General features: G+C 37.3%; 1 protein-coding gene across 3 annotated transcripts in view; it reads left to right on the top strand.

The window, feature by feature from the left end:
• LOC150091130 (mitochondrial intermediate peptidase) overlaps positions 1-12,051 on the top strand; it is a 323,378-nt gene that overhangs the window by 95,353 nt on the left and 215,974 nt on the right. For all 3 annotated transcript variants that reach the window (XM_090382168.1, XM_090382159.1, XM_090382176.1), the window contains exon 8: positions 868-928. In XM_090382168.1, the coding sequence (XP_090238294.1) occupies positions 868-928 (61 nt within the window). The remainder of the gene's footprint in view (positions 1-867; positions 929-12,051) is intronic.

The following is a 12,051-nucleotide window of genomic DNA, read 5'->3' as shown; positions in this document are numbered from 1 at the left end:
AGCAGGTGGTTGATTGCTGGAACAAACTTCCATCTGTCATAGAAGTTGACAGCTTAAATACATTCACATTAGAACTTGACAAACATTTGGAGTTAATAGATGGGTGAAATGGGAAAGGTGTTTTTTTTTATTTTTTGGCTGATGCTATATATAAGCTTGCTTTCTTGCATCATATGCTTCTACTAATGCTAAAATCCAAAATATTGCAGAAGTATGTAGTTTAAATAAATTAAGGAAGGATTAGACAAATCATTAAAAAGATGGACAAATGATGCAGGTAGTTTTTAGGCTGATGCTGTGTGAACTTGCTGCTTTGCATCATTTACCTCTGCTAATACTAAAAGGCCGCTGTAGCCTAGTAGGCGCGCAGGTGCATAAGTACACGTGCCTTGAGTGACTGGGGTTCAAGCCCGTGACTGCTGAATACTGTGTTGTTTCTTGTATTCTGTCTATCTTGTGAAATCCTCTGACCGTTTGGTCGTCTTGGAGTATAAACAGAAAATTTATTTATTTATTAAATCATTACAAGGCAATTCTTTACTTCTTATCCTGCAGTATTCTGAGTGAGGTCACCTGTGTATTTTAAAATCACGTATAGTATAGTTTTTAAATTGCATATGGTTCAAGTTATTTGTGTACTCTAATAAAAAGTAGTAAAAATAATTAACTACTTATTTTTGCATAATTTTTAAATCTATTATACTCCAAAAAAAAATAGATTCAGTACACCAAACCCTTCACATATTTATTCTCTTATTTCTGGTAAATTGCAGTAAAATAAATTTGAAATTATGCAGGGAAGGTGCTTACTTATTTTTTCTTTGGAAAGTGTATTTAGTGTTTTGAGACTTCAACTCTGTTTTTCAGAGCTGATAAAGATTACGGGGAAATGCTTTCAATGAAAAAGGCAACTAATAAATATGCAATGGTAAGAATTTTACATTCTTTAGTAAATATATTTAATAATTACTATATATGAATATACGGCCTCCGTAGCCGAGTGGGCAGGAGCGGGAGTGCAGTAGCACACGCTCTTTGAGTAGACCGGGGTTCAAGCCCCTGACTGCTGAATATGGTCGATCTGCCAACCCGCACTGGACCAGCGTGGCAGATAATGGTCCATTTCCCTCAGCATGAATTGTTGAGGAGACTTCCACCCTGCAGTGGGTTGATAATGGCTGCACTTTACTTACTTTACTATATATGAATATTAGCAAAATTCAAAAAAAAATTTTTTTGAAATTAGCATAGCAGACACAATATCAATATAATTTATACTTTTTTAAGAGCAGATGTTTTTCATTCTTGTAATTAGCTTTATGGAGCAGAAATATTGAAAATGTCATTTACAAAAATAGGATTCAGTACATAAGGTATATCTTTCATTTTTCAATATAAGTGAAATCCTCTTTGACCACTCACATTGAGAGTCTGATCAAGGCACTTAAATTTTAATTTTGAGAAATGATTTTAACATACACACTTAAAGAAAAGTACAATCATTGTTAGGCGCCTCCGTAGCCAGGTGGGAAGGAGCAGCAGTGCGTAGCACACTCTTCTTGATTAGACCGGGGTTCGAGCCCGTCACCACCAAATACGGAGGATGCGGAAAGGTCAAGGAATGACCACTGCATTTCCCGTAGCAATATGGCCTTAGTTGCTAATGCTCGTAAAAACCAAATAAAACAAAAAATCAAAAAACAAGCAATCATTATTATTTTATAAACTTCCTCTCACTGATATAACAATGGTATCATATTTTACCTCAAGGAGAAAAAATAGCAGTTATAGTGATGCATTCTTTAATCCTTAGTTTTCTTTTCTTTCTCTCTCTCTCTCTCTCTCTCTCTCTCTCTCTCTCTTTAAAGTTCATTTTGTCATTTTAGTCCTGTATTTAAAGGAGTTTAGATCAGTAAGCACTAATTAGTTTACTTAGTTTCAAGCGACTAACTAGTTCACTAAGAGTTAGCAATTTTTAGCTAGCACTAAAAATTGTTGCCTACTCTGTACCTGTCTGTAGATGACTTTGCCTGTTATAACACTCAAGACCATATTTTGTAGACAATCATTTAGAATAAATTAGAGCTCTTTCAGTCTCTGCAGTTAAATTAAAATTGGCCCCTGGGTGTTGGCCATTCACATGGCCAAGCGATACACTTTTTGCAATTTTAAAAGTATTCCAAATGGCATTTCTCAAAGATGTATGTCTTATTTAGTTTTAAAGATTTTCTTCAGTTTCCATTAATAAAAGGCATGTCATGTCTGTAATCTAATTTCAGAAAGGAAAACCACCTTAGTTATTTTTCCTTTTTACTTGCATATACTTTTATTACCACTTGGTAACTCTAATGGCAGTGTTACCATCCCCCCCCTCCAGTGCCAAAAACTATGATTAACACTAATGTGACAAAATGATGACAAAAATATTGGATCAGCTAAGAGACAGAAGACTACTTTATATACATATCCAGCTCCAATCTTCTTTATTATGCATTCCAGTGAACTTTCAGTGGACAAACTATTATCATTCAGAATACAGAAAGAATTTCAAATCATTGCTGGATTCCAAAAGACTACCAAGCTTCTCAACTCGAGCAATATATTCTTTGAAACTAACAAATACTAACCGGTTTAGAGAATTACATTATATTAAATCCCCACGTGCCACTTGATATATCGAAAATAGTAGTTTTGAACTGGGACTTCCTTGATGTTTTCAAAGAGGAAATACATACTGGACTCAAAGAACAAGGTGTGATTGAGGGTTCAGACAATCTCAGTTAAGCAAGATGACAACCCCATGCCTACACAAAATCTAATTCTCATATTTAAGTTTCTACAGTGCCCCACATCAATCAAAGCTGTATATTTATTATGCAATGTTAGACTATATTTCCCTAATCCTCTGTATTGTTATATATTCCAAAAATTTGGACATGCCAAATTTTTTGGAATATATAACCATAAATGTATTTTGTCTGTAAAGGCATGTGTTCACAGCCCTATTTGTTTTTTGTGCAAGCTGAAAAATGTAGAATAATGCATGGAGGAAACCATACAGTCTCTGCCTATGATTGGCTTACTACAGCTCCAAATTAAGAGTACTTTAGAAATTTTTTCAGTCTTTGATGGGAATTGAACCAGACTTCTCAAAAAAGTTGTAAGCAGTGATGTATCATGCTGATTAGGCTGCTGTGAAGACTAACTAATGGAAAAGTGAAAAATATATACAGAAATATAAAGTGCAACATAATGTCTCCAACTAAGAAGCTAAATAAGTCATCACAGCTCAATTCAAACACAGGTCGTATCATGCCCTAAAACCCGTATATCTTGGAATTTCCACAAAGCAGACTGGAAAAACTACTGTACTTTTGTCCTACTAAACAAACAGTATGTACAGCAACAACATATTGATGACATAACCGAACACATTACCAGCCATATATTATTAGCAGCCGAAATTTCTATTCCAAAATCCAACCAGAGCAAGCGGGTACACCAAAACCAGTGGTGGAATCAAGATTGTACCATAGTGCAAGTAGAAAAAAACCATGCTTGGAACCAATTTCGTAAATTCCCCACCACCGCCAACCTTATAGTTTTCAAAAAACTGAGAGCCAAAGCAAGACAAATTAGGAATAAAGCAAAACGTGACTCCTGGATTAAATTCGCCTCAACTATTAACAAAAATACTGACACTCGGATTATCTGGAAAAAAATACAAGCTGTCAATGGAAAATTTCTATTGTTACAGTCTCCAATAATACAGTGGAATGGGCAGGACCTATCCTCTCCTACTGACATCGCAAATGCTTTAGCAGAATCTTTCTATAATACTTCCGCCTCAACCACTTATGTGACTGCTTTTCAGAGAATTAAAACTAATGAAGAACGTAAAAAATTGAATTTTTCAACTAATCTCCCACTTCCATATAACAAGCCCTTTACTATAGCTGAACTCAAAGAATCCTTGAGTAAATCTCCAAATAGTGCAGCAGGACCAGACGGCATTCACTACAGAATGCTTAAACATCTGTGTGAAGCTGATCTGTACACACTATTGCTATTTTATAACAGGATCTTCTCAGAAAACACATATCCTCTCTCATGGCGTCATTCTATATTTGTGCAATACCAAAACCGGGAAAAGATACCTCTCTAGTTCAAAATTACAGACCAATATCATTGACAAGCTGTTTGGGCAAGATCTTCGAAAGGATGGTGCATAAAAGGCTCACCTGGATTCTAGACTCCCAAAATCTGCTTTCTGATCACCAATATGGCTTCTGCAAAAACAGGTCCACCCTAGATTTACTTGTCAAAATTGAATCCAACATACGTAACGCCTTCATTAAGAGACAACATTTAGTTATGGTCAATCTGGATATTCAGAAAGCATTCGACATGGCATCATGGTATTATCAAAGATATGCATCAGTTAGGGTTGAGAGGCTATCTCCCTCAAATTATTCAAAACTTTTTAAAGTTACTTACCTTTCAAGTCTGATATCAAAACTTCCTATCAACATCTCATATTCAAGAAGAGGGTATCCCACAGGGTTCCATACTGAGTCCAACCCTGTTTGCAATTAGGGTCAATAATATATTGGAAGATCTTCCAAAAACTATTGAAATATATATGTATGCAGATGACCTCACCATATCGTGCCAATCACAAAATATGAATACTATCGAAAGACAGTTACAAATTACTCTAAATAGAATAGAATCATGGACTTTAAGCAATGGATACCATCTTGCTGAACAGAAATCCACTACCACTCATTTCTGCAAACTCCGGTCATTTCATCCTGATCCTGAGTTAAAGATAAAAAATGTGCCAGTTCCTCTGGTTAACACTGTCCGCTTTCTTGGCCTGATACTAGATAGAAAACTGAACTTTCAAACACATGTGGCCTATCTTTGAACCATCTGCTTGAAGAAATTGAATATCCTTCGGTGTGTGTCATCCATGTCATGGGGCGCTGATCGGCATATGCTTATAGTTATAGAGCTCTCATCAGGTCCCGTTTGGACTACGGTTCTCCAGTGTATGACTCTGCGAGGAAGAGTACTTTAGAGCGATTAAATACCATCCAGCACAGTGCCCTTCGAGTTCCTCTAGGTGCTTTCAGAACCTCCCCAGTCCAGAGCCTTTACATTGAAGCCCACGAACCTCCCTTACATCTTTGGAGGAAAACATTGCTTTTAATATATGCCGCAAAAATCCACAGTCTTCCCTCTCATCCTAATTGGAGATGTCTGTACAATACCGAATGGGACTCATTTTACAACAGTAAACCAAATAAAAACAGACCTGCTGCACTTAGACTTAAAGAACTAACTCAAACTTTGAATATTGAAATCGGCAATATATATCAGGACATAACACCGCCTGTTCCACCGTGGACAAATATCCCTGCAATTTACGATGACTATTTCCAACAGTGGGGAAAGAACACCTTGTGTCCCTTCAATATCGCACAGTTACATGAAGCTCACTCTGCTTCTAATTCACAGGCCTGTAAGATCTATACAGATGGATCGAAAACTGAGACCCAAGTAGGCGCTGCGGCGATCTTTCCACATTTCACCACTTCTGTCTCATTACATGTAGAATGCAGTATCTTCACTGCCGAGCTTTATGCTATTAACTTGGCTCTAGGTCACATTACTCAACTTCTAATTTCATCTTCCTTAATATACACTGACCCGCTCAGTGCTGTCTCTGCCATAAATAGTAATACCAACTCCCCTCACCCTGTAATAAAACAAATCCATTCTAAATTACTTGTGTGTAATGAGTCAAACCAAACTGTGACATTCTGCTGGATTCCAGGTCATTTTGGGATAGCAGGAAATGAAAGAGCAGATCTTGCAGCCAAACAACCAGATACTACTCTTTTGCAGACTCTTCGAACCCCCATATACTGATTATAAACATATCATCTGTAAAGCATGTTACAATAGCTGGTCACTAATCTGGAGAGGTTATCCAGGAAACAAATTATACCAAATAAAACCAGAACCAAAGCTGTGGCCCTCCAGCTTCCAGAAAAGCAGACGAGAAGAAACAATTTTAGGAAGGCTCAGGATTGGGCATACTCATCTCACTCACCTGTATCTATTAACTAATGACAGCACTCCACAATGTACATTATGTCAAGTACAACTGACCATTCACCATTTGTTAGTGGACTGTCCCCACTTTCAGAACATCCGCTTAGATACTTTTAAATCAATTGCTAAAACACAGTCATCAATAAATTTATTGCAGATTCTGGGAGATGATCCTAATAAAAAAAGAACTATTTACTCTCCTAAACAGGATAGAAATATATCATAAAATATAGTTATTATTTCATATTCACCATTAGAAGACACAATATGGCCCAAGTAGCCTATGTGTCATTAAACCCAACCAACAACAGCTAAATAAGTCTCCTTCCATTAATACTAACAAACTAACCTATCCACATATTATCAATAAATATCAATTATCAGAAACCCAAACCAACTTAGCTATATATAATATAAATCATTATAAATCAAAAGAATGATTTTTTTTTCAGCTGTGTGAAACTTTACCCTCTCCGCAACCAGCCAGATGGAGCAGTCAACACACCAATTACAGTTATACCTAAAAACGTCTGCCTTTCCAATCAGGAAGGTCAGTAAAATAACAGCACTTGCGACGAAATGCATATTTTATGGAAAAAATCACCAGAAGAAGACTTGATCTATTTGTGAAAGAGGATATCGACATAGGAAAATGGTTTTTCCAAAATAGGGCCAAGGCAGACAAGCATGAAACTTCAGTTTTTTGGAAGCATTCAGAAGGCACATCAAGAAATAAATAAGAGAGATATTTGGTGGAATTACTGTGGTTAAAATACAAACATGGTCAACATTTATGACTTCATTGCTCATTATGTACTGGTGATGGGCATAATCGAATGATTAATAATCGGTTATTTTATTAATGAAATAATTGAATATATGCAAATTAGTTGATTATTATGAAATCTACAACAAAGATCTACAGTAATCTATTATGGAATTTTCATAATCAGTTTATGAAAATTCTGTTGTATCATCTACAATAGGATATATACAGAAAACTTTCAACAGTGGCATGTTATTGTTTTTGCTTTCCTGAAACCAGAAAAAGATTCCACTAATCCAGTTTATTACAGACCCATTGCTTTAACCAGATGCCTCTGCAAGATTTTGAAGAAAATAGTAAATCATAGATTTATTATGGTATTTAAAAAAAAAAGTACAACTTCCTATATGCTGTCCATAATGAGATCAGATGAAACGGAACCACCTTAGATGTTTCTGTACAGTTGGAATATTCAATAAGAAATGCCCTTCTGTGATCTACTCCAATTGTACAGAGTCCTGATCAGATCTCTGCTTGATACAGAGCAGCAGTATATAACTCAGCAAGACCTAATGCTCTTTTGCTGCTTGGTTCATTTCACCTCGGTGCTATACACACTTTTCCTTTGGAGTTTTTTGCACATCCTTATTCATAGCTTCTATGCCAAAGAACACTAACCTCCACTCTCAATTACCAGACAACACTAATGTTGCAATATGCATCTAAAATACAATTTTTCCATGAACACACAAATTAGTCAATATTATTCACACCATGCTAGGAAACTGAATAGTATAACAAGCCTTCAGTCAGTAGACCTTTATGAATACAAATCCAGTAAATGCTAGTATACTTAGTTGACATTATATAACATTGTAACCATTCCCAATCCCCTCATTCACCTTGGAGCTGAACTCTGCCACAATGCAATTCATAATTCACAAGTGGAACATAAATATGCTTCCCAAAGATAATATCTTATAACTGCATGTCATCATCAATGACAATACTCCAACTTCATTTCAATATATACCGACGGATCAAAGAGCAAAATCTGTCAAAATAGCCAGTCTTTCCTGATATAATTTTTATTAAAAACAATTGTTAACTAAATGCAGCATATATTCTGCAAATTACCAGCAACAAATTTATCTATAGAACATACAAAATCAACAAATATCCTAAAAAGTATAATATATGAGGGGTGATCATTTAATTTGCAGAACCTCGTGATCGCAACAAGTACTGACATGTTCACATGTCAGTACTTGTTGAGCTAGTGTTGTGTGTGTGAAGAGCTTTTTTTTTTTTTAGCTGCATGTCACTGATGATCGTTTTGAAGCAAGTATCATGTCAGACATACAGATTTGAACAGCAGTGTGTGATTTGTTATTGTGTTAGATGGCGCTTAAATGCCTCGGAAACAGTTAGAGATGAATGAAGCATGTGGTATTGAGCGTCTTGGTAGAAGCCATATTTAAATGGAACAAACAATTCAGTGAAGGCCGTGAGTCTGTTGCAGATGACCCAAGACCTGGTCAGCCTTCCTGCTCAACAACTCCTGAGAAAATTGCAAAACCCCAACAAATCTTGGACGAAGACAGGCAAATTACACTTTGTGAATTAGCTGTTAGAATGTCCAATTAAAAAGGCAGTGTTCACAATATTGTGAAAGATCACCTGAAATGTTGTGAATCTGTGTCTGCTGGATTCCACACAATTTGACTCCAGAAAAAAACAGCAAATAGTAGATTTGGGCAAAGAAATGCTTGATCGTTTTGAAACACAGGGAATACTTCTTAAATCAAATAGTGACTTGTGATGAAACTTGGATTTTTCATTATGACCAGAGACAAAACAACGGTCAAGTGAGTGATTCACCAAGACCTAAAAAATTTCAAGCTTCTCGTTTGGCTGACAAACAAATGGGACTTGTGGGTTTTTTTTGACATAAAAGGCATTCTTGTTACACATTTTATGCCTCGTGGAACAATTATGAATAAGGAAACATACTTTGAGGTTCTCAGAGTCAAACTTTACCTGTGTCATTCTTGAGAAATGTCAAGAACTTTCCCGTGTGAAGTGGTTTCTCCACAGCTAATATTGTGTAGCCAGTGATCACTGCCATAGGTGCCAAGGTTCTTCCACATTCCCTTTATTCACTGGACTTAGCCCTGTACGATTTCTTCCTGTTTCCATGTCTGAAGAAAGCTCTGAAAGGCAAGCATTTCAAATCCAACAGTGATGCTCACAGAGCCACAACGGAAGAACTTCACAGTCTTTCAAAAAATGGCTTGCAAGATTCTTATCTTGTCCTCTGGAAAATTTTAGACTATATCTATACTCACTGAAGAAAGGGATTATTTCTGGTAGGTACCAAGTCATATTGGAATCTTAGGTAATGAAGTAACTGACGAATGCTGCCAAGTTAGCTCCAACACCACCTAATCATGAACAGGAAATACTGTATAAAGTATATACTGTACGAAATACTTTATGCAGATAGTCTAAAAAAGCTGCTAACTCCAGCAGCAGCAACTAAACTGGAAAGGCCAAATAGACAGCAAACTACAGCAGTAAACTATAAATGCCTTTTATGAGGTTGAGTGTGTGTGGGGGGGGGGGAGTACATATAACACAGTGCTTCCCAACCTTTTTCACACCAGGGCACACTTGGAAAATTATAATTTTGGTGTCTGTAAGGACTTTGTTTATTCTTTATTCACTTCAATTCCCGTCCAACAGGCCATGCACTGCGCCAGAAGGCTCCTCGAGAATGACTTAAGCCTCCAATCCAGGACATCACTATCCACTGATGACATCTGTACCGCCCTCAACCTATGCTTATCAAGCAGCATCTTCACTTTTGAGGATTCACTCTACCAGCAGGAACATGGCACTGCTATGGGTGCCCCTGTCAGTTCCGTAGTAGCCAACATCGCCATGGAAGATCTGGAGGAGCAGATACACCAGAACCCGCCTACGCCTATTACAACATGGTGTAGATACGTTGATGATATTTTTACCATAATACCACGTGGCTCTGAAACTGCACTGCTGGAATACCTCAACTCCCTATCTAATTTCATCAAGTTTACCATAGAATCAGAGGTGAACGGTACGCTCCCGTTCCTGGACGTCCTAGTGCATCGCGTAGGCCCACATCTAGAGACCTCAGTATACCGCAAACCTATGTAGTGCGGTCAATTCACTAACTACAGATCCGGCCACGCACCTAGCCATCTCAATAGCACTGCCCGCACCCTATTCTCCAGGGCTTGGAGCCATTCCAGCACCGACACAATTAGGCGTAATGAGATCTCCCATGTGAAGGCGGACCTAACCAAATGTGGTTATCCATCCCATGTACTAAGCAGATGCCTATTACAGGCAGAAGAAGCTCACATCCAACCCAAGACCACCGAACAAAGTCGGTATATCATCCGCCTACATTCCCTATTATCCAGGCATGTCAGGACGGATCTCGAAGGTCCTTAGAAGTTACAACATCAAATGTGTGCAATTACCCTTCAGGAACCTACGTTCACTTGTCTCCAGCGTGAAGACCCCTGTCACACCTGTCTTGCGCAGCAGTGTGGTATATCGCATCACCTGTAGAGACTGTAAAAGTTGCTACATAGGAGAAACATCAAGGCGTCTCCAAGATCGCCTCACGACAGAGCAATCCGGCTTGCCGAAACTGACCAGTCCACGGTCGCAGAACATTTTTGGGCCACCAACCACGATCTTGACCCCAAACGCAACTTTGAAATAGTAGACCACTCAACATAGTAAACAATCCAAAGGCATTAAATCGCCAGAAAGGCATACGTCTACATCCCATCCTAGAGACAACCGTTTTAATGCTGGATGATCAGTGGTGTAGAAAGCGGCGCACGTCCGTGCAACAACAATGATGCATGATTAACGTGCCTCACTCAGCTCGTTGTATTTTTGTATTTAATTTGTCAGTTGACGAAGAGACACGCGTCTCGAAAGCTACTGATTTTGTTAGTATATATTTGTATTAAACTGGATTAAAACTTACGTGTATGTTATTATAAACTATGGACCCCAGTACTCCAGGCCCATTCGTTACTATACAGTAGAAAATAAGTTATCCGGAAAGTCAGTTATCCAGAATAATTTGAAAGACTGATCTTTCTTTTTTTTTTTTTTTTTTTTTATTAATGGTGGTAGTACAGTAAGCGGCAGTTATAATGATCACGTTTGCAAATTGAATTTTGATTCTAGTAAGCGAAAGATCGAGTTTACTACCCATTTATAACAGATTGTACAAACAAAAAGCCCAATAAACTGAAAACTGCAAATTGTTTTATGGTTGTGACCTCTAGAATTCTATGTGACCTTCAGAAATGTGCTTTAGAAAAATATCACAGACTACTTGGGTTTTCTCGGAACCCATGAGTGAATTTCAGATTAGTTTAGCTCCAGATTCAGTAAGAATAATATCGGCCCGAATAAAATCTCTCCGAAGAGTTTAATGTGGGGACTTCAACAATTTACAAAATTAAGAAAAATTCCAATGTTATAGCAGAATTCGTGTTGATTATGGATAGTGATGGAGGATCTGGTAGGAAAAAGACTGTTGAAACCTGAAAATGCCACTTTAGAGTGTACTTTATTTGTGGTTTCTTCTGAAGCGAAATTTAGTTGAACCAGTGTCTGACTCAATGTTGTGTGAAAAAGCATTGCATTTTAATTGAAAATTAAGAGGTAAACTTTCTGAAGACGAATTAGTTGCAGTGTCCTTGTAAGTTTGCTTCAGTTATAGCAAATTACAAGAAAGAAAATGTTTATTAGGTTGATGAGATGGGCTTATTATGGAAAGCATTACCTGAGCCACTAAAAGAGAAATGCCTGCACCAAGTTTTAGCAAGTTACAGTTGCTGTGTGTGCAAATGTGTCATTGTGATACACAGATTGTCCATGCTTTGTTATCAGTAAGTTGAAAAAACCTAGAGCATTTAAAAAATCTTTCTAATTTTCCTGTTTTGTATAAAAGTCATAAAAATGCCTGGATGTGGATGTTGCTGTTTTCCAAGATTGGTTTATAATTTTTTTATTTAACCTTGCCTTAAGTTTGATTATCCGGAAAATTTGGCTAACTGGAAGAGGTCTGACATCAGTTATTCCGGATA

This window comes from Mastigoproctus giganteus, chromosome 1, assembly GCF_048544385.1.
Source record: "Mastigoproctus giganteus isolate SK-2022 chromosome 1, ASM4854438v1, whole genome shotgun sequence".
Classification (NCBI taxonomy): Eukaryota; Metazoa; Arthropoda; class Arachnida; order Uropygi; family Thelyphonidae; genus Mastigoproctus; species Mastigoproctus giganteus.
The sequence above is the reverse complement of the archived record's forward strand: the minus strand, read 5'-3'. Positions and strand labels throughout refer to the sequence as shown.